Source organism: Zonotrichia leucophrys, chromosome 20, assembly GCF_028769735.1.
Source record: "Zonotrichia leucophrys gambelii isolate GWCS_2022_RI chromosome 20, RI_Zleu_2.0, whole genome shotgun sequence".
Taxonomy (NCBI): domain Eukaryota; kingdom Metazoa; phylum Chordata; class Aves; order Passeriformes; family Passerellidae; genus Zonotrichia; species Zonotrichia leucophrys.
In genome coordinates this window covers 902,863-928,620 of record NC_088189.1, presented here as the reverse complement: position 1 = coordinate 928,620, position 25,758 = coordinate 902,863, and the positions used below count along the sequence as shown (strand labels likewise).

Genomic DNA, 25,758 nt, shown 5'->3' with positions numbered 1-25,758 from the left:
ATTTGAATCTGCACACTTGATCTTAGCCAAAAGGCTGAGGGAGCAGACAGGGCTGAATTATCCAGGCTGTTGTTGGCCAGCACTGGAGTTTGGGAGGTGATTGGCTGGTGACAATCCAGAATTATGGACAGCCAGTTGTGCAGAGGACATCAGCCAGCCTTTAATGGCTACAGGTGCCCTGGCTGCAGTTCCAGCCCTGGATGCACAACAGGGACATACATATTTATGAAATACCAGGTCTTATCCACTTTTTTCAACTTTTCCATTTCTGCTGCCAGTTTATTCTCCCTGAGGACAGACTGCTTTAAACCAGTATGTCTTCAAAGACAGAATGCCTGAAAACTATCGCTTTTATTCGGTTCAGCTTTTCAGGGCAAAAACTTGGTTTTCAGACAGACAAGGCATTTAATCACCAGTAATTGAGAAGATCAAACACTGAGATGATCTTGTCATTAATACAGAAATACCCTAAGTGTAGTTAGCAAAAAATTTATATGTAACTGCTCTAGATGTGAATTTAGCTGTTTCAAATTAAATAATAAAAACTATTTTATGGAGAACATATGCAATTATTATTGGGACAGTAACTGTGTCAGTGACATTTTATTGCTCATGTTCTTTCTGTGAATCCATCCCTGATCTGCTTGATGAAGTAGCAAAAATCCACTTCCATTATTTGCATAATGTAAAATCTATTGGTTCTCAAGAGCTTGAAGAGCTCAGGGCTGCATGTTTTGGGAAGAGTTTTTTCAGTGGAAGGGTGCTCAGGCACTGGAACTGCCCAGGGAGGAATTGCTGGGGGTGGCACTCAGTTCTCTGGGCTGGGGACAGGGCACAGCTTGGATTTGGTGTTCTGGGAGGATTTTCCAACCCAAATGATTCTGTGATTCTGTGAGGAGCAGCTGCTCATCCTGGGGCAGGTGAGTTTTACAGACGCTTGAGGGGTTTTGGGCTCTGACAGGTCAGGTGTGAATGGTGGTGATGATCCAGCAGTGTTTGTGCAGGGCTGGAGATAAGAGATCAACACCAGTCCTGCTCCATTGCATAGGGAGAGTTATGTTTATGATTAGGGAATGAACCTTGTTCCTCTCAGCTGGATAATTGATTTATTCACACAGTAGGAGCAGCAGCAGCAAAGCACTCATCATTTTATTTTACAAACCCCTGGCTTATAGACTGAGTTTACCATGAGAGCTTCCTCTGGCCATTGTTGGAATGCTTTAAGACTTGCAGTTTGGAGCTGTGCATAAACCTCCATGCTGCTGCTCTGTGTGCAGGGGAGGCAGGAGGGGTGGCTGGGTACGTGTGCCCACAGACCCCTCCCTGCCCACAGACCCCTCTCTGCCCACAGACCCCTCTCTGCCCACAGACCCCTTTTGCTCACAGACCCCTCCCTGCCTACAGACCCCTTTGCTCACAGACCCCTCTGCTCTCAGACCCCTCCCTGCTCTCAGACCCCTCTTTGCCCACAGACCCCTCTCTGCCCACAGACCCCTCTGCCCACAGACCCCTCTCTGCCCACAGACCCCTCTCTGCCCACAGACCCCTCTCTGCTCTCAGACCCCTCCCTGCCCACAGACCCCTCTCTGCCCACAGACCCCTGTTTGCTCACAGACCCCTCTTTGCCCACAGACCCCTCCCTGCCCACAGACCCCTCTCTGCTCTCAGACCCCTCTCTGCCCACAGACCCCTCTTTGCCCACAGACCCCTCTCTGCCCACAGACCCCTCTCTGCCCACAGACCCCTCTCTGCCCACAGACCCCTCTCTGCTCACGTCCTGCAGGCAGAACAACAACATCACTTTCTTCTTGCAGTGGAGTTCATGTTCTGGCCCAGAACTGCAGCACCAGATGTGTTGCCACAGAAACAATTTAAAGGGAGAAGGAATTGTGAGCAAATTGTCTTTCTTGTGGAAAATGTTTGAGAGCCTCTCCTTGGTTTCCCTGTTTCTATCTGTGTGTGTGTGCACAGCAGAGAATAAGGGACAATTTTGCTTTTGTTTCCTACATCTGCTATTGGTTTAATATTCTCTATACAGGGTTGAAAATTGAAAAATATTCTATTATGGGCATGACTTACGTACCTCAGAGACATTTTTTATTAAATCCTGATTCATTTTTAGAAACTTTTTTCCTTTAAAAATGTGCTGTGTGCTAGCTGATTTACTTACCTCCACTTGCAACATGCTTTGGAAAATATTTCCAGTCACAGTTGTTTCTGTGAAAGTAAGAAAACATTTGACTTTATAGTTGTCCCAGATTTGGAGGCTGAGAATTAGGATCACATTCTCCTTACTACAACTGACATGCTGATGAAAAGAGGGAATGTTTACAGGAAATATTTTGATTTAATCTTGCCTAGGAAGCCTTAAAGTAGCCAAAGGCCTTGATTTTAGCTAGCATTTCTTTTTCTCAAACCAGCAGATGCTTTATTCAACACACTCTTTTCTCAGCTGTTATGAAAATATTTCTCTGAACAAAATGCACTGTGAATTACCTTAACATGTCCTTTTGACACTCCTGACGACAGCATAGCATCCTTATCCTGCAGGTTTGCATTCTGTTTGGGGGCAGTAATGAGAGGAACATCCAGGAGGGTCCCAGCCCTGGCAACATTTCCAAAAGCCACAATGCAGACATCAAGAGCCTTGTTTCCACAGCTCTTTGTGCTTCATGCTTTTGGGAGGTCTTTGTCCCTGCACAATGTGAAATACTGCTGGTGGGGAGCTGAAAGAGCCATGACTGGCTTATCTCACCCACAGCCAAGGTGAAGTTTGGCTCTCTTTGGAGTGATGGAAAGATTTGCCACATGCAGTTGTGTGCATGGTGCTGCCCATGATTTGGGAGGGAATGGACACACAGGGCTGTCCTGAGAAACCTCCTGTCCTTCTTTCTGTGTTTAGTATTCCCCTCTGGGAGAGTTATGGTTATTAAATCTATCATCTTATAGCCAGACTTTCAAATGCCCCTGAGTCTGCACAATTTATTCCCTTTTTTACTCATTCTTGTACAAATCTGGGATCTTCGCTTTTCCTTTGATGAAAATTCTTTGTAACAGAGATACATCCAGGTATCCCTGAGTCAGGAGCAGTTTTTTATGCTTTAGAAGGCAGTTTAACCTTATTCCAAGTGCCCTGGCTTGCTGTCTGGAGCTGTGGAGCTAGGCTGCATGCCATGTCCCACACTGGAGCCCTGGCAGCCCCACAGGCATCACATCACCCAGCAAGATGTGCCAGGCCGATAAGGAGCTCATTTCCCTGCTGCATTCCTTGTGCAGGCACAGCTCCAGCCCGGGGTGTGGGAGGAATGCAGAGCTGGGCCTGCAGCCGGGGTCTGCCCAGGTTAGAAATGAGTTTGCAGAGGGAAATGTGGCTCTGCAGCCCTGCTTGCCTGGGACACCTCAGCTATTTGCATCCAGTTTCTGCTCTTTGGGGTGGAACCTGCCCTGTGTTTACAGGCTGATCCAAAGGTGCCCTTAATTAGTTCACATCTCTGCTGTTTGATCCCATGAGAAGGCAGCTTGCTGTTCCCTTAGGCAGTGGAGCTTTCCCAGACAGGCATTGTAAACTGGAAATATAGGTACTTGTAATTTTCTTAAAAACCTCCTTTGGGCCTGAAATGTCTTGTGCTTGGTTTCAATCCAGTATTGACTAAGACTGGAAAGTGTGAATAATGTCAGTTCAGCTGTATTTGAGTTATTCAAATAAATTTAAAACTATGTACTTTCCACTTACACTGTTCCATAATTCTCTGCACTTACATAACCTCTGTTTTATTATTGAAATGGCTACAGACTTGAAGAGGGAAATATAATTTTCCAATACTGGGCCTGAACAGATAAACAGGGAGGCAATTCCAAGGCCTCAGTGTGCTTTAAAATCTGAATGTTTCTGCTTTAATGTTGGTGTGAATAGGTTTGTACTTTTACTGGTGCAGAACAAACACCACCTCCATAACCTCCCCTTTCCCTGGGCACTGGATTTCTGAGATGTTTCCATTATGTAACTGAAATTTCACAGAGAGGGTTTAGAAGATTTCTCCAGATTGTAGGGCAGGATTTTGTTTGCTGAGCTCTGTAAAGTTAAAACAGCAGGCTGGGGTTTTCCAAAGGGATATTCCCAATGCAGCCCAGGGCATGTGGCTGGGACTTGGTCTGCACAGAAAGTTCAGGGCCTTTGCTGGAGTTTTGAAGGCAGTTGTTTTATAACAGTTAGTGATCTGGTTTTTTGGAATGGCAGAGAAGAGAAGAGCATTTTCATTGGGTGGATCAAGTGTGGAAATGCCTGGGTTTGAGTCCTGCAGTAACATACAGTGTTGTGTGAGTTTGTTGTAAATGTAACTGCACATTTCTTGGGGCTGTTAGTGGAGCACCAAATGCCCAGATGGATGGAAATGTGTCCCTGTTGTGTGAAATGGAGCCCCAGACACTGCCCTGGAAGGTGAGCCCTGTGCAGAGCCCTGACACACAGAAATGTTCCTTCAGCCAGCACTGGCACAATAGAGATGTCCTTTGTGTAACTCTGCTGAGGTCACTGGAGCTCCTTCCTAATTCCACTGGGGCCAGTTGTGCCTCTCCCTTTTTCTGAAGGGTTCACATGCCAATGTGTTGTGCAACAACATAATTTGTTAACAAATAAAGAAGAATTTAAATAACCTTAGAAAATGGGTTGGGGCATCCCAGCTGCCTGCAAACAAACAGCAGAAGTGCAAAACATTTAAGTAGCAATGCAAAGTATCTCAAAATTGCTTGAGCTCTAGTTCTTCAAGAACAAAACCACAATTGTAAGGAGAACATGCTCTGCAGGAGAAGGCTCTGGATGAGAACACACACTGCATCTTCTGGTAAGGTCTCCACTCCAGACATGATTTCTGTGCTGTTTTCCCCAGAGCTGTGGTGATTCACACATGATGAATCTTTTCCCTGTGTGTGTGTGTATGAATTTGACTACTTTTAGTTTCACTTAAAGCAATAAGTGAGGATACTTTGACCTGTAATTGTCAAGTGATGTTTACAGTACAGTAAAACTGAATCTTCCTGTAAAATATCTGTCCTGAGGAAGCCAAGTCACACAGAGCAGAGCTGCACGTTTCTGTCAGGACACGGAGAGCACTGCAATGCACTCTGCCCCTGCTGCTGCAGCTGGCTCAGGCTGGGTTCAGCCCTGGTTCTGCATTGGGGCACTGCTGGCATCTCCTGTCAATGTGTTCTCTACCTGAACGGCCATTTCTGAATTTGGAACAGAACCCAAGGGTGCAGGAGGGTCCCTGCCCCGGGCACTGCCCTCAGCTCTGCAGAGCATCTCCAGTGGGCTTCAGGAGCTCCCTGGCCCATAGATGCTGAGTGAAGGTCTAAGAAAAACTCCTTGTGATGCTGAAGAATAGGAAACACTAAGCAGATGTGTAGTTGCAGTGAAAGCCCTGGGTCCTCAGGGAGCAAACAATTGGGTTCACAGTCTTTGAAGAAGTCTGAGACAGAGAGCTGATTGATTTTTTGTGCACAAAGCTGAAATGCATTTTCATGAGTGACTCTTGCCGTGTTTGTTGATGGTATTCATAACATTTCAAGGGACCTTAAATTAGTTTTGTTTTTGGCCTAAATGTTGAAGTGGTTTGATCTTGGCTGATCCTGCTGAGCAGCTCCTGCTTAGCACTTCCAGTTGTGTGTGCCCTTTGCTTCCAGGAGCAGCTCTGTGTGCCTGGGCTGGCTGTTCTGGGGGCCCTGACATTTCCATTTCCAGGAATTTGTTATCTCTGGCAGAGGCACTGTCACTGTCACCCATTGATAAGTGGGAGGGTAAACATGTTCTGATGAGCCAGTGTCCCTTCAGGGGCTGAGCAGCAGCCTGATCCACTGCACACTGCTCCTCCAGAGAAATGTTCTTCTGCCACTCAGTAGTGCTTAAAATTGCCTTTACTGTATGATTCTTGTTATTGTCTTTACTGTATGATTCTTGTTATGACTTACCTGCTCTTGCTCCCTTTCAATGCTGAGGGATTTTTCTTGTTTGCAAATTCCAGTCACGTTGGAGCCATCACTTCCTAGTCCTGCTGGAAACGCCTCTGAAAGAAGTGTGGCAGCTCTTTAACTTCTGGTGAGCCTGAGAAGGGAGTTCTCCCATTTTCCATGTGCTGAAACACCTGAATTAAGCACAGTGGCCCAAGGGCTGGGGCAGGGTGGGGAGGCCAGGGCAGCTCTCAGGCAGTGCAGGCACAGCCACCCTGCTTTGGGGGTTCAGAGGGGCTTGGGAGCCCTCCCAGCAGGAAAACAGTGCTCTAGAAATTCCCATGGAACAGCCCCTGCTAGGGTGTCCTCAGGCTGGAGGGGCTCTCAGGGAGCTCCAGGAAGCAGCAATCCCTGGAGCTTTGGTTTTTTAGGGTTTTTTAGGGTTCTTTAGGGTTTCCTGGGCAAATGATGCCCAGAGGTCAGTACACAAGTTTGCCCCCTCTGATTTTATGACTTTCCAGAGTGCTGCTGTGATTCTGTTTAGGCTTGAAACAATCCAAAGCTTTCTTCTAGGCAGGGCCAGACTGACTAAACTTGAATATCTGGTTTAAAAGTAAATGTAGTCCAGTTTAGACTGCATTTTCCTCAGCTGCCTTCTGCACCATTTGTATCCTAATGCACATCAGCCTTTCAGCTGTTTCCAAAGCCATCTCCTTTTGAATGTTTAATATCTAAGAACCAATTAGTTCCATTTTGTTTTCCTTGGATAGTTTGCAATTAAACATTCTTTCAAGTGGGCTTTATTTAGCTAATTCCATCACAAAAATAAGCTCCAAGGGAATGAAGAGAAGTTCAAGCTAGCCAATGTTTATTTTTATTATTAATAATTTATATAATGGAAGTTCCCAGGGGAACCAGGGCCCCACTAAACCCAGTTTCCTCTGCATGTAATGACTGTGTCTCACAAGACTTTATTCAGCAGAAGATTCCTTCAGTGCAAGGGACCTGCTCCACACTGCAGGGAAAGGACTGATGGAGAGCACATGAAAACAAATCAGGAATCATTGTTTTAAAGGAGCTTAGGCTTGGCACCAGAGGGAGAATCTGATGCAGCTTTTCTAAAAAAGAAAAAAAGCCACACTTATGCATTTTTCCAGCCTGAGTGCCAAGCCATGACCTCCAAGCTCTCGCTGATCATCTCTGAAGTGATGGCAATGCTCCCAGTGTTTCTGAGGGACGGCCCTGAAAACCTTTATCTCTTTCTGAGCCAGCAGCAGGGGACTCTGGATATTTCAAACACACACTGGTGGACAAATTTAGTTTGGAAATGCTCTTGTTCAGTCAGATTTCTAGCAGAAGTTCCCTTCTGTTGAACCATCAGCCTTTGCAGCACTCTTGCCATAACTCCGCAGGCAGGATCCAGACAGTTTTCCTGACCATCCTCTGTCCTTGTTAGCTCAGTTTAAGGGGGTGAGACCTCTGGTTCCAAGCACAGCACTGTGGTTAGCATGGGGGCTTTTTCTCTCCACAGAAAACCACCAAATCTGGCCATTTCAGATTTCATAGGAGCTTGAGCTGGGCTGTGCAAAGTTCACCTCATTAAAAACAAGCCCAAACCAAATAAAAGCAGAGAGTAACAGTGTAAGAAATGTGGGCCATGAATGTCAGAGCATGTGTATTGGGAACTGGTAAGAAGTGAAGGGAAAATACAGATATATCCACATCCATTCAGACTCTTGGGTTTTCCCACAAGTAAATATTTGGCTTTAAAGCATAAACCTTTTGTCCCTTCTATTTACCTCTTCTACGAAATTTTATATACTATTCCTCTTTTTCCAGTGTTCTTTGGGATACTGATCCTAACTTAGCAACTTCTTCATTTCTGTGGCACAAGATCCTGGTAACATTTATGGGAATAAACCATGTTTGCCACAGGAACGGGCTGGGTGGTTCAGTTCCTGTACAGGGACGGTGCTCCTGGTCAGACAGGTGAATGACACAGGGTTTGTGCCATTCAGCAGCACCAGATGCTGTGATTCACAGCTCTGGGTTTTGAGCACTCCCTGCAGCTTTCCTGAGCCCCACGCTGGGGCTCCCTGCCAGTGGGGACCCCCAGAACCCCATTTCCATGAGGAAAAGGGCGCTGCCATGGCTGAGCCATGCTGAGCTGCCCCTGGGCTCCCTGGCTGCTGCTGGAGGCACCCAGAGGCCACAGCACTGTGCCTTGGAAAATCATTGCCAGGTCAGTAACCGGGGCAGGCCAAGTCCTGCTGCTGCATTCTGCTGGGAACCTGGAACAAACGGCTGATTAATTCCTCTGGATGTGCACGCTGAGAGCAGCACCTGGAGCTGAGGGCCGGGATGGAAAGTGATTGCAAACACAGGAACATTTGGGGTGCAGCCCTGAAAAGCAGCTCGCCCTGCGCTTGAAATTTGAGTCCTGTGTTCAAGGAGCCCCCAAAATGGGGCCATGGACCTGACCTCCAGCATGGGACGAGCTGTCTGAGATATTGAAATTCATTGTTGGCTCCAGAATGCCATTTCCAGCAGCTGGCAGGGAGCTGTGGGAGGGCCTGATGAGTAAAGCAATAACTTGGATCAAAGCTCTTTATCTGATCTCTTTCAATGGCTTAAGTATGGCTAGGAGGAAAGTATTTAAACAAGTATTTAAATGTATATTCAAGAGCTGGATCTGCATAGGTGAAATTTGCAGAAGTACCAAATCTAGTTACACAGTGAAGTCCTGTCTTTCTAAACAATGCAAGCTCTGGGTGTAATTCTTATTAAAAATCAATTGAAGCTGCTCTTAAGGGCTGGAAGTGCCCATGAGAGTGGGGATTGTGTTCCTGAATCATTAGATATTTTCCAAACAGGACCTGACAGATGTAAGTTTGGTGCAGAGTAAAGGGCCCAACTCATAATCTGAGTTAAACAGGCTCAGGTGAAGAAGTTCTGTGGAACATGTGCAGCTACACAGGGGAGCAAGAGCTTCCATCTGGGGCAAAACTGGGATGTAATTGCTCAGATTGCTCAGTCTTAACCCAGCAGAGATCCTGCTGAATGGGTGGAAGCTGCTGGTTCCCTGCTGTCCCAAGGGTGCTGTGTGTCTCCCTAATTCAAATTATTTTGCTTCTTTTGAAGGATAACTTTTTCTTAGTTCTGCCCATAGCGGTATAAATAGAATGTTTGTCCAACAGCTGAACAAAACCACTTGAAGTGTAAGGGGTCTGAGTGATAAATGTGGAATGTTTATGCAGCACAGCAGCCATTGCTCCCGAGGTCAATGGTTCTGCTGAGGAATGCTGGGGAGCAGGGGCTGAGCTCTGGGTGTATTTTCCCAGGGGATTCAGCCCGGGGCTCACTGAGTGCTGCTCCCTCACGCCCCGGGGCTGCTGAGCCCCTCTCACCTCCCACCCCTGCTCTGGGCTCCTCACATGTCCAGCAGAGCCACAGAACCCTCAGGGGTCAGGCCTGGAGCACCCCGAGGCTCTGACAGGGCTCTGCTCCAGGGTGGAAATCTGATTTTCCCTTTATCAGAACCACAAAAGGGAAATGCCATTGTCAGCTGGGATAGCACCCTCAGCAGCACCAGGAGGAGCAGGTAAATCCTCTGTGCCTGTGGTTTGAAACAAGCAAGAAGGAAAAGAATTGGGATTACATCAATGTGATGCAGGCAAACACAGCCCAGCTTGCAAAGTCAGTCTCAGAGCTAAAGCTTTTGGTGTAATCATGCTGGGGCTGTGTTTTCACCCATTGCAGTGTGTGTTCCTTCCAGCTAAACCCTGATCCTGATGCAATTCCAGCAGCAAAGCTGTTCTTCTGTTAGGATTTATAACAAATTCAGGGAAGCAGAATGGGAACCCAGCAGCTTTGAGTGACTGTTTTTGAAGCAGCTGATGAATATTTGGAATCACAGCCCATCCCCTGAGTCAGGGAAGGTCTCTGAAGGCCCTCAATGTCCATGCACTCAATCTCTGCTGATTTTGGCTCTGGGCAGTCCAGCTGGGTTCCAGCAGAGATGGTGCAGAACCAGCGCAGCCCAGTGTCCCCTTTGTGTGGCTGCCATGGAGTGAATTTCATAAAACCATGCTGTAAAAGGCATCAGTTCCAGGTGGCAGCTCTGCAACAAACCCATGTGCTCTGCTGTGCTCTCCTGATGGGCACCAATGTGAGCCCAGATTGCAGCAGGAAGGCTCCAGCCCCCCCAATAAACTGTTGGGCTTCCCACATTCTGAATTAAGCATCATGTTGTGATAGTACAGAGTGAAATCAACTCTGTTTGCTTCCCACAGCTCAAAGATAAAATTGCTCTCTTGTCCTTCCAAGCAAAGCGAGTGCAATATTTACAAATGAAATTATGCACAAAAATAACAGGGGCCTAAAAGCAGGAGGAGAAGGTTTGAGCAGGCAGTGGGAGGCAAATTGTCACAATCCCAAAAGGTGTCCCCAGTCACACAGGTGAGCCTCAGCCTCTGGAGCCATGAGCAGCTGGTGTCTGAAGGAATTGTTATTGATATTGTTATTGTAGATTGATATTGTTATTGTATATTGGTATTGTTATTGTATATCTATATTGTTATTGTAGATTGATATTGTTATTGTAGATTGATATTGCTATTGTATAGTTATATTGTTATTGTATATCGATACTGTCATTGTATAGTTATATTGTTATTTTCTATAGTGACAATAATTTGTTTTCAGCCTGGTTTTTGTCACACCAGGGAAGAGCAGGGTGCCATGGGGAGCTCTGAGGCTGCCCAGGCTGCCAGGGCAGCAGAGCTGGGGCAGTTTGTGCAGAATCAGCCAGGAGAAAGTGTCCCCTACCCACTGCCAGCTGGAGCATCACACACTGTAGGTCACCCAGTGGACTCTCTGAGAGGCTGACACCAAATCATGGCCACTCCCTTAAAGCCCAAAACACGAGCAGAAACGTTTTGCAAGTGGTGAGTCATATTTTCCTCATCAAATTGTTGAGACCATTGTGCCCAGAAACAATTAAAGATGAGAGTAGGGCTGGAAAAGTTTATCCATAAGCACAAACAGACAGCAGGATGGAGTTTGTGGAAGGTGAGGGTCGTTGGGCTCAGGGGGAGAGCAGGAGGTGCAGTCTGTGTGTCCTGTCTGTGTGTCCTGTGTGTGTGTCCTGTGTGCCCTGTCTGTGTGTCCTGTCTGTGTGTCCTGGCTGTGTGTCCTGTCTGTGTGTCCTGTGTGTCCTGTCTGTGTCCTGTCTTTGTGTCCTGTCTCTGTGTCCTGTGTGTCCTGTCTGTGTGCCCTGTCTGTGTGTCCTGTCTGTGTGTCCTGGCTGTGTGTCCTGTCTGTGTGTCCTGGCTGTGTCCTGTGTGTCCTGTGTGTCCTGTGTGCCCTGTCTGTGTGTCCTGGCTGTGTGTCCTGGCTGTGTGTCCTGTGTGCCCTGTCTGTGTGTCCTGGCTGTGTGTCCTGGCTGTGTGTCCTGTCTGCGTCCTGTCTGTGTGTCCTGTGTGTCCTGTGTGTCCTGTGTGTCCTGTGTGCCCTGTCTGTGTCCTGTGTGCCCTGTCTGTGTGTCCTGTCTGTGTGTCCTGTATATCCTGTCTGTGTGTCCTGTGTGTTCTGTCTGTGTGTCCTGTCTGTGTGTCCTGTGTGTCCTGGCTGTCCTGTCTGTGTGTCCTGTCTGTGTATCCTGGCTGTGTGTCCTGTCTGTGTGTCCTGTGTGTCCTGTCTGTGTCCTGTGTGTCCTGGCTGTGTGTCCTGTGTGCCCTGTCTGTGTGTCCTGTCTGTGTGTCCTGTGTGTCCTGTGTGCCCTGTCTGTGTGTCCTGTCTGTGTGTCCTGTCTGTGTGTCCTGTGTGTCCTGTGTGCCCTGTCTGTGCGTCCTGGCTGTGTGTCCTGTGTGTCCTGTGTGTCCTGTCTGTGTCCTGTCTGTCCTGTCTGTGTGTCCTGTCTGTGCGTCCTGGCTGTGTGTCCTGTGTGTCCTGTGTGTCCTGTCTGTGTGTCCTGTGTGTCCTGTCTGTGTGTCCTGTCTGTGTGTCCTGTCTGTGTGTCCTGTGTGTCCTGTGTGTGTGTCCTGTCTGTGTGTCCTGTATATCCTGTCTGTGTGTCCTGTGTGTCCTGTGTGTCCTGTCTGTGTGTCCTGTCTGTGTGTCCTGGCTGTGTGTCCTGTCTGTGTGTCCTGTGTGCCCAGGGAGCCCCAGCCTGCCTGGGTCACACCAGAGCTGGCACACCAGGATCTGCCATGGCAAACAGAGCACTGAGCCAGGCCCAAACAAACCTGCCCATTCAATCTGGAAAATCCTGTTTTGGCTGAGATCCATTCCTGAGCCCCGAATTGTACAAATCCCCCCATTGAAGCCCCCAGGCAGGGTCCCTGGCAGCGGGAGGTGCCCAGGGCTCACAGCTCACCTTGCCCAGGCCCCGTGGCTTCTCCTGCAGTTTGGGCTCCAGCTGTGCCTGGCAATTCCTCCTGCTCTGCCCTGCTGTGCTGTGCATCCCTGGCTCTCTGCCCCATCCACCCTCCTGCTCCTGGGGAACATGACAGGGAGAAAGTTCCTCTGCTCCCCAGGCACAATCCTGCTTTTATGGGACCTGGACCCTCTGGCCTGCACAGCAGAGGTTCCAGGTTGGAGGCAGATTTGAGCTGAGCTTTGTCAGGGCCCTTTTCTGATTTATTTCTGCCCTAAAGGGAGGGCACAGTCTGAGATGGGTCCAGATGCTTCTTCTCAGGGGCACTTGTGTAGCTCAGCACTTTTACACAGACACTCCAGCTAGCAAAGCCTCTGTTTAAACAACTGCATTTATAAGTCTTCCTTACAAATAAAATCTTTTATTGACATCCAGCTTATGGTGCTCTGCTCAGGAGTGTGAAATGAGCTGTGAGATTTCTCGGTCACCACAAGAAATCCATGTGTAAGTGTGTATTGAGAGGCACTGGCTTTGCTGGCATGGTTTTGAGGTGATAACCCTTGAATGGTGCTTTATTTAATTCTCCTCATTCTCAGGGAGTGGGAGCTGTGCTGGTGGGTGCATCAGGGCAGGGCAGGGCAGTGGGGACTGAGCTTTGGGCAGTCACAGGAACGACCCCAGCGGGGCTGACACGACCTTGGCCGTGCCATGTGAGGGCCAGGGCATCTCTGGCTTGTGCTGCATTGCACAGTGCAGCTCCTGGGAATGCAGAGTGACACTGGCATATAAACACACGTGGTCAGCTCCAGGCAATTTGGGCAATTTGGGCAATTTCAGAGTTTTGGGGTCTCTGCATTTCCCACAGTCCTTCACATCCTTCACATCCAGAGCTCAGTGCCACAGATTTTACTTCAGAAGTCTTCTCATAATTGTCCTCTTTCTGTTCCCTGCCAGGGATCTGCCTGGTTGTGTTTGCTCCACATCTGTGTGCTCCAAAGGCTTTCAGAGCCATGGTGGGCTCCAGAGCAGCTGCTCCTGCACTTTCCTCCTCCCTCACAGCCATGGACTGAATTTCCCAGGTTAAAGAGCTGAAAAATAGATCCTGGGAATCTGGCTTAGCCTTGATGAGGGATGTGGTCAATAACCACAAGGCTATTCCCTTTATTTCTTCCTTTAGCAGCTTGTTATGCAATTCCATTTTTCAGTAAGTTGCATGCTTTCTTCAGGCTAATGATCCTTTTGATGGGGTGACAGTTCACAGGCTTACAAACATCTCAGATCCAGAGGGAAGCACGGAAAATGTTGTGAAACTTCAGCTGGGATCTGATGCAAGTCTGAGCTCTGATGGAGGGTGTCAAGGGGGATCTTCTCAAAGCAAGGCAACAGGAGAGCTGTGTGGTTTGATTCAGGGTGGGGAGAGGCACCTGAATTCTGTGTGACAGATTTCTGTGGGTCCTCCTGAGGCTCTGAGGCACACAAGGGCAGAGCTGCTCCCCAGAACTCAGTGTTGGATGGTGAGTGATGGATCCTGATGCAGCCATGCCACAGGGATCAGGGCACACAAGGGCAGAGCTGCTCCCCACAACCCTCTCTGATGGATCCTGTGCTGGATTCAGAGCGTTGGATCCTGGCTGGTGCAGCCATCAGGGCACACAAGGGCAGAGCTGCTCCCCAGAACCCTCTCTGATGGATCCTGTGCTGGATTCAGAGCGTTGGATCCTGGCTGGTGCAGCCATCAGGGCACACAAGGGCAGAGCTGCTCCCCAGAACCCTCTCTGAGGGGCTCAGTGTTGGATGATGAGTGATGGATCCTGATCCCTTCAGAGCACATCCTGTGATGTGCACAAATCTCTGCGTGCAGCATTCCGAGTCCTCCTTGGAGTTTGTCCTTCTCCCTCCAAACACATCCTCCAGCTTTTTGTTATACCCAGATTTACTCACTCGGGGTGTTTACATTACACCAGCCTGAGGGGGAAAGGAAGGGAAATTTTCTGTATATGAACTGTCTGGGTGATTTTCTACAGCTGCTTTGAAGGATGTGTCTGTTACTTATATTGGGCCTTGGATTCTGGAGACATATGGCAGAGAACACAATTCTCCACAAAGCAGAGGAGTTTGACTGATGGAAAACAAGAGAGCAATCCAAGAGAAGCCCTGCCAGAGGAGGAGCATGAACCTGGAAATTACTGCTGAAACCAGACTTCTGCCTTGGGCTTAAGCACCACGCAGCCAATCCCACCACTGCGTGCAGGGGGCTCTGCACAGATGCAGGGAGCTGCTTTTGGGACCCAGCTGAGTCTGCAGCCTAAGAGTGGTTCTGGCATCCACCCTGGCTTGGAAATGCACGGGCTGGCCCCACTCCTGAAGCACTGGGACAATTACAGGGGTTTTAAAGAGTCAGAAATGTAGAGAGCCTCTGAATGGAGGCTATTCTGGCTTTTGCACCGCGAGTTTGTAAAATCAATCAGAAATTGAAGAGGGCATGAGAGATTTCATTTTAGACCATTCAATCCTTTATTAATTGTACCGTGGATGGCAACACAGGAAACGTGAATTGCAGACAAGCCTTTTTTTCCAATTTATTCTGCTGCGTGTTGTTTTGACTTTCCACTTCCCTGCAGCTCAGCGCTTGCAGGAGCAGGAGCACCAAGCCAAGGGGCCTTGGCCTGATGTGTTTTTGTGCTTTGTTGCAGGAGGCAGCAGCAGGAGCACCAAGCCAAGGGGCCTTGGCCTGATGTGTTTTTGTGCTTTGTTGCAGGAGGCAGCAGGCTCGCTGAGTGGGAGCCATGTCAGTGAAGCTCACCTTCGTGTCCCCTGGGGATGGGGGTGGCATCAGCAGGAGCTGCTCCTTCACCGGCTTCAGCACCGTGCAGAGCAGGAAACTGGGGTGAGTGACAGGGGACAGAGCCAGAGCCCTGCTGCTGGCACTGCACCCACTGGGGTGAGTGACACGGGGACAGCTGGAGCTTCTGCACCATCCTGCACTGATGGTCCCACTCTGCACTGACGGTCCCACTCTGCACTGATGGTCTCATCCTGCACTGATGGTTCCATCCTGCTCTGACAGTCTCATCCCGCACTGATGGTCCCATCCTGCACTGATGGTCCCACTCTGCTTTCCATAACTCCTCGGGCAGCACTGCTCTGTGTGGTAATGCAGCCTTTCCACTAAAAATCCTGTGCTCTTTGTGAATTTAGCAATCCCTGTAAATCCCTGCAGATCCCGAGTGCTTTTAGAAGATATGACCTAGAAATGGAAAATTAATACAATCTCTGAGTGCCACGCATGGCTGGAGCAATAACAAAGGGAGTCATTTAGCAGCACCATACAGAAGTAGTGGGAAGTGTAATGTACTCAAAAACCATCCTGTTGTGTGTCAGTAAAATACCTGACTCAGGTAAGGAAATATCCTTTCAGAGAACCACATGACTGAATTCAACTTTTGGGTAAACACAGCATGGTAAAATACCAGCAAAAAATGCAATTCCTGTGTGATTGTGATGCAACTGAGGAGTCTTCAATTTGAAGAAATGAATTTGTTGGTGAAAGTGAAAATTACTGTTACCCCTAGCAAAGATTGGATATCTAAAATCTCACCAACAGCTAAGAGCTGGAGAAAACTTAGTCAGACTGTTCAGAAAAGCTCTGTCAGACTGTACAGTGTCAGACTGTACAGAAAAGCTCTCTCAGACTGTACAGTGTCAGACTGTACAGAAAAGCTCTCTCAGACTGTACAGAAAAGCAGGAGCTGGCAGGGCCCTGAGCAAGGTCTGCCCGAGGGTGAGCACAAATCAGCCCCACATGGACATTCCTCTGCACATGCTGAATTTACTTCTGCTTTCCTTTAGCAGCTTCCCCTTGGGTCTCTCAGTCAGACTCGATTTTGTGTTTCCCCACCACGGTCTGCCCAGGAAGTAAATGTTATTGCTGTTATCTGCAAAGTGGGAAATCTGATCCTGAAATTACCAGGTTCACAAGGGAAAGCAGCATGGGAACATCCAGCCCTGAGCTACTGGCCCTCCAGGCCATGTCAGCTCCTCCACTTTTGTGTGAAACGCACGGAAATGGGATTAACATCAGGGCTCAGCTGGGCTGCAGGGACTGGGGGATGCTGAGGGAAGGGGGAGAGGGAAATCCCAGCCCTGAGTGCAGGACTGAGCTGCTGCACAAGGGAAGTCACCCCCAGAGCTTAGGGGCTGCACTCCAAAAATCTGCAGGTAAATTCCACAATGAAACAAAACCCAGGAGTATTTGGGTTTTTAATTTCAAAATGAATTTTAATTTGGGCTTTTAATTTCAAAACAGAATTGTCTTGTCTCTTCTATTTGGTATCTTGCTAATTGGAGTACTCTACAGCTTGGAACTATTTCTTCTTAGCATGAAAGAATCTTAAGCAATGAGCATTCTAGGAGACTCTCAACTCCTCATATTGGCCAGACTGCCCCTTCCAGTGTTATTCCTGTTCAAACTGTCTCACTTTGCATGGAATTCCTAAAGACAAATTATCATAGTAAAGAGAAGTGATATTAATGTAAGGTTCTCATTTAGCAGTTATGTTCCTTGTTGTAGGTAACCTGAGCTCCAAATGGTTTGGTTAATTAATACTTTCCATTAAGGCATCATAAAAAACCAAGATAATCAGTGGTGTGAAGAAATGAAGCATCCAGCAGTGTTTGGCAACCCCTGGTTTATCAGATCTTTTGCAGAACAGCTGTTAAAAACTGGAGCTAAGTGGAAATTTAGGACAAGGATAATTAAAGCAGGTACTCAGGGGTTTCTCTAATAGGACTGGGGACAGCTCTCAGGTGTGCTGGGCCTGGCTTTAATCAGCAGCTCAATAATCTGCTCAGCCTCAGCCAAAGCCTGCACTGAAACCAGCCAGGGGTAACTGCTGAGCCTGATGGGTTCATCATTGCCCCAGGTGAGTGGAATTTGGGGTGGAAATTGTATATAAGGTAGAAAGCTGTTCAGAGAGCAACTGGCTGGTGTGGCTTGCTCTGGGAGATGGGAAACCTCTGCAGGTAATGTTATTTTAGAGGCTTTACTTACAGGGATTATTAACAAACCAATGTAAAAATAGCCCAGACTTAGGGGAGGATTTAGAGAGAGGGAAGCCAGACAGGAATTATTTGCAGAGAGCTCATTTTCTGCTTTAAAGGTGTTTCTAACTGATGGTTCAAGGTGTTCCAACTCCTTAGAGTGGCACAAAAAAAGTCTGTAATAAAAAAGTGGGGGACTTCTGGTAGAAACAATATTGAATTTTGATTTTGCAGTTGCCATTAAAAGTAATTAGCTGAGGTGTCAGATGCTGAAAAAAACCCTTGATAGCTATATCTTGTGTGCAGTCTGGGCCTGGCTTTGGGAAGCTGAGAGTGCTCTGAGCCATGGTTTGGAGGGATGGTGAGTGCAGGGCAGGAAGCAGCAGCTCCTGCAGGATCCTTAGGGGAGCTGTGCCCCAGACCTCGAGCAGCCTCAGGTTTGTTTCCTGGCTTGCAGGGTGGGTCAGGGGGCTGCACTGCTCAGCAGGGCTGCCCTGGGTGAGCCAGGCTGTGCCCAGCCCTGCCCTGCCCTGCTGGGCACACACAGAGCTGCCTCTGGGGTTTCTCCTCCTGCCAGGTGCTCTCAGGTGCTCAGGAACGTGCAGGTTCTGAGAGTGTTTGGGATGGTAGAGCTGCACCTGACCCGTGTGCCTCAGCATCTCTGGGCTCTGCACCTCCCCTGATTTCCTTCTCCTTCTGCCAGGTGCTCCCAGGTGCCCAGGAATGTGCAGGTTTTGAGTGAGAGTGTTTGGGACTGTAGAGCTGCCCCTGAACTGTGTGCCTCAGCATCTCTGGGCTCTGCACCTCCCCTGATTTCCTTCTCCTCCCACAGCAAGTCCCTGAGCAGGAGCTCCGTGAGGTCCAGGATGTCCCTGAAGCCCCCCAAGGCCTACAACTCCCTGCAGAAGGGGGCGCTCATCTGGGACCCAAAGCCACTGCAGGTGAAGAAAATTTTTGAAGCTTTGAAGAAAGGACTTAAGTAAGGACTTTTTCAATATTGTGATTTGCCCTCCCTGCTGAAGTGTGTGTGGCTCTGTGCTCTGTCCCCTCGGGCACCCCTGTGGTCACTGCCCCGCTCCTGGGGCCCTGGGACATGGATTTAATTCCCCCTCAGTCCCTGGCAAGGCCAGGGCTCTGTGCTGTGTTAGCTCCTGGTTATAATGGGCACAGTGACACTGCCCATCCCCTGGGAGCAGCTGAGGGGGGCACGGGACAGCCAGACCTGGGATGTGATGGCACAAAGCTCCTGCAAGGGAACTGTGGGCAGTTTGCTTTAGCTCAAAAAGCTGATTTAAAACCCAGTCTGGAAGTGAGGGTGTGCCCTGCAAAGGCAGAGTGGGGAGGGAGGCTGGCTCACCAAGCACTTCTGTTCTCCTGGCGCTAATTGCTGAGATAATTACAGAGTCAGCTCTTCTAGGAGGGTCTTTTGGTTTTTTATTTCTTCTTCTCCCTCTTTTAATAGAATTAAACTCTGAAGTTCAAAATAACTCTGTGATCTCTGGGTGCCTCGTAAGGCAAAGGTCTAAGCAGGTTCACCTGCAAACTTCAGCTTTTTGATTCCCCAGAATGTTCTGGGTCGGTTACTACAGGAACTTCACATACAGCCTGCAGCTGCTATCAGAAGATAAAACACCTTTCCCTGCTTTGTGCCCCTGCAGTGTGGTGCTACTGCGCTCATTCTGGCCATGCTTTGTTTTCTTAAGCAGAGAACATCAAATGCATGTAGTAACACTTTATAAAGTCAGATGTGTCACGTTTTGGGTCCAATAAAAGGCTATGAAGTCTTCCCTCTAAAAATACCCACCAATGTCTTATAGAGGACTTAGATTTAAAAGAAACAAGGAAACCAAATGTTTTTGCAGAGCTGAGAATTTATCTGAGCGTGGGGAGGAGAGGCTGTAAAGTGGGTCAGGATGTGTTCCCAGTCCTGCAGCGAGTGCCACATGCTCAGTGCTGCCAGCATGACTGGTGACTAATTGACTGGAGGAACCTACAGAAAACAACTGGATCAAATAGCAGAGCAGGGGCCAAGCTTTAAGCAAATGCAGGCTGAGTCCACTCGGTGCTGGAGGGACTGGAGCTTTCAGTACAGAACATATTTTACGTGCCTGCTTCTTTATAGCTCTAGAAAATACCTCTTTATTCTGTTAACCAGCTGGCTGCCATTCCAGCAAGCTGCTGATTCTAACAAACTAAAGCTAAAAGTGATGAAGCTTTTCTGAGAGGTGAGTTTGTGCCTTTGTGCCTCCAGCCTTGGCTCCTGCCCTGGGCTGTTCTGGGCAGGTGTTGGGAGCTCCAGCTGATGGCTGAGGTGTGGGATGTCCTGGGGGACCTGGATTTGGAACAGGGAGAAAGCGAAATGCATCAAAGCCAGTGTGAGGAAGTGGAGCTGTCTAAAATGAAGTTATTTGGACTGCTCAGAGACTGTGTCTAAGAATGCAGTGTTCACCAGGTGATTCTGGTCCCTTTTAAGCACTGGAGGAAAAAGTTACCCAAGTCTGCTCTGCATTAAAAGCAGAGTTGGAGGAGTCCCAGCTGAAAAGGTTTCAGGCCCTGTGGAGAGTCCAAAGGCACAACCTTGCATGCAAGCAGCTCTGCAGAGGCCAGCTGGCACCCAGGGCTTCACACCTTGCAAAATGCACCTCATCCTGGAAAGGGGATTAAGGAATTGCCTTAACACAGCCCTCAGCTCTGTTTGCTGGAGCCCTGGGCAGCATCTGCCCCCTCACCTGGGCAGGGTTTGTGAGCTGGGCCTGGAGGGCTCCATGTGGAGAGGCTCTGCCCCTGAGCCGGGGCTGCCTGGGGGCTCCTCCTCATCCTCCTCAGGCACTGCCAGCAGGTGAACCTTTCTGCTCAGGAACCTGTGAGCAATGAACCTTTCTGCTCAGGAACCTGTGAGCAATGAACCTTTCTGCTCAGGGACCTGTGAGCAATGAACCTTTCTGCTGCCTCACAGGGAAGGGTCAGGCAGGAGCAGTCAGGGAAAGCTGAGAGGGACATCTGTGATTTGTGAGTGTGCTAGAATTTGGTTTTCTCCTCCTCCATCCCGTGTAATGTCCTGCTGCAGCAGCTCCCCAAAGAATCCCTAATGAATGCCCAGGGTCTGACGTGGCTTCCTCTCTCCCCAGTGAATACCTGGAGGCACACCAGGCTGAGCTGGATTGTCTCTCTGGGCGGCACAAAGACACAAAAAGGAACTCTAGATTGGTAAGGTGCTTTCAATGTTAAATACTGAAATAAAAGGCACAGGAGTAGGTGCCTTCTCCCAGCTGGGAGTCCCAGGGCTGTCCAGTTAAAACACTGAGGTGGGATCCTCAAAGCAGCACAATCAGAAGTGTCCCAAGCAAGGCAGTCCCAGCTGTGAGAATTTACCTTGAAATTTCTCATTTTCAGTACCCAGCAGTGCCCTTCAGGTCATGTTTCTTTCCTGTGTCTGCTCCCTGATCAGTGCTTGTAATGTTAATTTAATGTCAATTAGGATGCTCCTAGTGACTCTAGCAGTGCCTATGAGAGTCTCAGCAGTGGCACAAATCCAGTGCTCTCCTGCTCAGCCTGTGCCATTTCTCTTTCAGGCCTTCTACTACGACCTGGACAAGGTAAGGCTGTTGGGGATGGCATGGAATGCTGTAAATAGAGGAGAAACTGGTGATTTTCTGTCTGCTGTGTTACCCAATGTCTCATTTGGGAAATAATTTCTTACATCTCTTTCTCTGCCCTCCTGAAAAGCAAATCCGCTCTGTGGAGAGATACATCAGGAAACTGGAGTTTCACATCAGCAAGGTGAGGGTTTATAGAGTGTGCTGTAGGGCTCCCACTGCTTTGTAAGGGATTTATCCACGTGGAAAACACTCTGATTGTGGTTCAGCTGAAGGGGAGAGTGCTGGGGGCTTGCTGAGAGCTGTAGCCACTCTTTTTACAGCAGGAGGGGATTTTTATTTATTTATTTATTTTCCTGAATGGCTCTATTCAGGCTGAATGTTGGGCACGGCCCAACCTGAGTTTTCCTGTGAAACCAGTGTGCACTTTCTGCCAGTTTGTTCAGCGAATGCTGCTCTGGGAAGCCTGGCATGTTCTGCCCCTTCCCACGGGGCAGCTCTGTGTGTGCAGCCTGCCAGGGGCTGCCCTGTGGCACAGCAGCACTGCAGGGCTGCCAGGCTGTGCCCGGGGACCCGGGCTCTGCTCTGGGATTCCTGGGAGCACAGGGTTACTCCAATTCTTGTCTTCTGCTCTGGAAAAAGCAGGGCTGGTTGTGTTCTGTAAAGAGCACAGATATCGAGGAGCAAACTGCAAATGCAGGAGCTGCAGCATCCTGCAAAGCTCTGACAGAGGGTTTGGGGCTGGTGGTTGGGTTTGGGTTGGAGTTGGTTGTTGGCAGAGCTCTGACAGGAGTTTGGAGCTGGTGGTTGGGTTGGGTTGGTTTTTGGCAGGGCTCTGACAGAGGAATTGTGGTTGGTTGTTGGCTTTTTTGCCATAAACACTGCTGAAGTTCCTTCCCAAAGCCATGCCAGGGTAACTCCAGTGCCTTCTGTCCCCTGTCCCACAGGTAGAGGAGCTCTATGAAGCTTACTGCATCCAGTGCAGGCTGCGGGACGGCGCCACCAACATGAAGCAAGCCTTCTCGCTGTCCCCTGCCACCAAAGCCTCCAGGGAGAGCCTGGTGGAGCTCTACAGGAACGTGCAGGAGTGCACAGAGGTAGGAGATCCTTCCCACCCACAGCCAGGAGCTGCCTGCTCCTCCACAGACCCGTGCTGGGGCTGCTGCTGCCTTTGGTTAATGGTGGGGGTTAAAATACATTGTAGGAAAAATACATTGCACATTGTGTGAAAGCCCCTTGGTGCTGGGGTCTCTTATGGCTTCCATGGAAGTGTGGGATGGGGATTGAAGGAATAAGCTGGGCTAGTTTTACAAAACCATTAATGGAGGGTAGCTGACAGTGCTGAGCTCAGGGAGTTCCACTCTTCTGTGGAAGATTTTCTGTTGTACCAATCCATTCACTTTACTTTCATCTGCCTTTACTGGTGAAAATGTTTGTGTGTCCTTTAAAAAAAACAAGCAGAAAATAAGATATTTAGAAGCAATAGCCTAAATATTGACTGTGCAGCCTCTCTTGCAGGACATGTGCTTCATCGAGGGGGCTCTGGAGGTGCACCTGGGGGAGTTCCATGTCAAGATGAAAGGTGGGGTCCCTTCTCCTTTCCTCTTTCACTGATTTGGGATTGCACTGATTTATTGCTTGTGGTTTCTGGGGAGCAGTCTGACCCCCTGAGAAACCTTGGATAGGATTCTGGTTTTGCTCCAGTGCCATCGAACACACCTGCCATGGTGTCTTATATTGGAATACAGAGCTGACAAGCTTTCTGTTTCAGCCCAGTTAAATGCCGTAGTATCTTATATTTGACTACAAAGCTGACATCTTTCTTTTTCAGTTCATTAAATGCTGTCCTTTTAAGAGTGTGCTGGGCTGGTGGTGCAGCTCCTGCACAGGGCTGGGGACAAGAGGGGCTGTTCCCCAGAGGGTCACTTGGATTATTGCAGAGCTGCTGGGGGCTTTGAAAAGCTCTGCAAACTCTGGCATTCTCCTTCTCTTTGCAGGGCTGGTGGGCTTTGCTCGACTCTGCCCAGGAGACCAGTACGAGGTGCAGTATGCAGCTTTTGTGCGTTTTGTGCTTTTCCCTGCAGGGAGAGGTGGAAGGAGAGCAGGAGCAGGCTGTGACAGGCCAGGCTCTGCTGTCAGGAGGGCAGAGCACTGGCACACTCACTGTGCCCTGGGCAGGCACAGAGGGGCTGGGTGTGATCTGGGTGTTTTGGGAGGCTTTAAGTGATGTGATCTGGGTGCTATGGGAGGCTTTAAATGATGCCAGGGCTTGGCCTCAGAGCTGCCCTGGGGTCGGACACCAGGAGCTGCCCTGAGCTTGGCACGATGTGAGTGCAGCCTGGGCTCTGCCCCAGTGCCTTTGGTGCTTTTCAGGGTTAAACCTGCTGCCCCATTCCTGGCTCCATTTTCTGCTCTGTGCAGTGGGCAAGGGATGGCTTTGTTCCTGGGGGATGAAGGGATGCTCTGGAATGTCCTGATCCTCTTTCCACTCTGGTTTCCAGGTGTTTGTGAGACTGGGGCGCCAGAAATGGAGGCTCAGAGGCAAAATTGAGACTGATGACAGCCAGACATGGGATGAGGAAGAGAAGATTTTTATCCCAAATCTGCACGAAAAGTTTGAAATCAAGGTGTGGTGTATAATGGTTGGATTGGAAGCTGTGGGCTAACAGGTCTTCTGCTACTTCCCTCCTAGGCTACCAAGGGCTTCTCAACATTCTTAGATAGTTTTCTTTTTCTAACTATGCAAAACTGGCAGTTATTCCATGCTGAAGGGCCATTAATTCTGATTTTCCTTTGGCACTAGCACCTGCATCAGTCCATCTGCTTTCCCATGCTCTGGGATATGTGGTTGTGTTCAGGGATTTTTGTTCACTGATGAAAGTCACTGACAAATGTCCTCCTCACCTCCTGCTCTTTCCACTCAGAGCTCCATGGTAAAAAGAGCAGGTTTGAGGCCAGGAAAAGCTGCACAGCTCCTGTCAGTGTCCCTTGTGGGGACAGTGGCTCTCAGCTTTGGCTCAGGGCTGTGCCAGGCTGGGTTGCAGTGGGGACAGTGGCTCTCAGCTTTGGCACAGGGCTGTGCCAGGCTGGGTTGCAGTGGGGACAGTGGCTCAGGGCTGTGCCAGGCTGGGTTGCAGTGGGGACAGTGGCTCAGGGCTGTGCCAGGCTGGGTTGCAGTGGGGACAGTGGCTCTCAGCTTTGGCACAGGGCTGTGCCAGGTGGGTTTGCTGTGGGGACAGTGGCTCTCAGCTTTGTACACAGCAGTGGGGACAGTGGCTCAGGGCTGTGCCAGGTGGGTTTGCAGTGGGGACAGTGGCTCAGGGCTGTGCCAGGTGGGTTTGCAGTGGGGACAGTGGCTCTCAGCTTTGGCTCAGGGCTGTGCCAGGTGGGTTGCAGTGGCCCACAGCAGGTGTACCTGAGCTGCTCTCCTCGCCATGCCGTGGTTCAGGGCTGCCTGCTGAGCTGGAGCTGGCTGTGTTTGTGTCCCTGCAGGTGACAGAGCTGCGGGGCCTGGCCACCATCCTGGTGGGGGTGGTGACGTGTGACAGCAGCAGCTTCTTCAGCCCCAAGCCCCAGGCCATCGTGGTGGACATCACGGAGCTGGGCACCATCAAGCTGCGCCTGGAGGTGCTCTGGAAGTGAGTACAGCCCCGGGAGCAGCAGCCCCACCCTGGGGAGCAGGGCAGGGCTCCAGGGGTGCCCCTGCATTCAGCACCGTGCTCCCCTTTGTGTCTGAGCCCCTGCCCCTCACAGCCAGCCCAGGAGCTGCTCCTGTGAGCTCCCAGCTCTTCCTTTGTGTCACCCCAGCTGTGGCCTGACCCAGCTCTCCTGGCAGGGTTTTGCCTGCCCCTGTTTATGATGCTTTTCCCTCCCAAGATCTGGCAGTATATGGGGTTCATAGTCTGGAAGGAATCACTTCTGCTCTCTTCCTGTGACCCCAGCAGTGGCACTGACAGGCAGAGTCCTTCATTCACACTGCTGGATGTGCCCCTTTCCTGTCCAGAACTCCAGAATTCACCATGCACACAAGCTGTCCTTACAAAGGACTGGATGGGAGAATCCCCTCCTGTTCTGGGCTGTGGCACAGCTCCTCCCAACCTGGATCTCCTCAGCACATTGAATTTGGGGCAGAACTCAGCCCAGAGCTCCCATCCAGTGCTGCAGTGCCCAGCTCAGGGTGCAGCTTGGGGCTGGCAGGAGCAGTCCCTGGGATGTGGGGCAGCCTCCCGCAGCCCTGGGGCTGGAGCAGCTGAGCTGGGAGGGCTGCTGGGACTCAATGTCCCTGGGAGTTAATTAATTGTCCCTGGGAGCTAATTAATTGTCCTTGGGACTTAATCCCCTGGCACCTCTCAGAGCCTGAGAGCCCGGCTCTGTCTCTGCTGTGTCTGATCTGTGGATGTGCTGGGGTCCCACCAAGTGCCTTCTCCAGAGCAGAGCTGGCCTCTCCTCTCTGCCAGTCTGTCTGCTGGGCTGTTTACAGAAGAGAGAGGCTGTGTGTGATAACTCAGGGTGTTTCTGTTTCAGAGATAGAGCACTCATAACAACAGCTGCTTTTCCCTCTGATTTAAGAATAACTAAACAAATCCATCTGATTTGCCCAAAGTTCCCTGAGAGGCAATTTTTCAGTCTAGACCTGCTTTGTGAGGGATCCAAATGTAGATCTCTCTTCTGCTTCTAAATGTACATTTTCTTTAAATAGGCCTCTGGTCTTCTGGGCCCAAACAAAAGTGCCTTCAGCTCCTTTATAGATGGTGCCATGAGGAGTGTGAATGAGCCTGGGCCCTTGCAGAACGCCTTTGTTGG

The 25,758-nt window shown here is 49.6% G+C and overlaps 1 protein-coding gene across 4 annotated transcripts in view; it reads left to right on the top strand.

Annotated features, from left to right (window-relative positions):
• Nucleotides 1-25,758, top strand: part of RIPOR3 (RIPOR family member 3) — a 39,704-nt gene that overhangs the window by 1,949 nt on the left and 11,997 nt on the right. The window contains exons 2-11 of one of the 4 annotated variants that reach the window (XM_064730096.1): nucleotides 15,078-15,206; nucleotides 18,192-18,338; nucleotides 20,488-20,566; nucleotides 20,932-20,955; nucleotides 21,086-21,139; nucleotides 21,903-22,052; nucleotides 22,474-22,537; nucleotides 22,953-22,996; nucleotides 23,457-23,582; nucleotides 24,448-24,593. In XM_064730096.1, the coding sequence (XP_064586166.1) occupies nucleotides 15,106-15,206; nucleotides 18,192-18,338; nucleotides 20,488-20,566; nucleotides 20,932-20,955; nucleotides 21,086-21,139; nucleotides 21,903-22,052; nucleotides 22,474-22,537; nucleotides 22,953-22,996; nucleotides 23,457-23,582; nucleotides 24,448-24,593 (935 nt within the window). In that variant the 5' untranslated portion in view covers nucleotides 15,078-15,105. Of the gene's footprint in view, nucleotides 1-15,077; nucleotides 15,207-17,219; nucleotides 17,242-17,282; nucleotides 17,342-18,191; nucleotides 18,339-20,487; nucleotides 20,567-20,931; nucleotides 20,956-21,085; nucleotides 21,140-21,902; nucleotides 22,053-22,473; nucleotides 22,538-22,952; nucleotides 22,997-23,456; nucleotides 23,583-24,447; nucleotides 24,594-25,758 lie in introns of those variants that run through there. The other 3 variants (XM_064730098.1, XM_064730097.1, XM_064730099.1) reach the window with 3 other exon arrangements.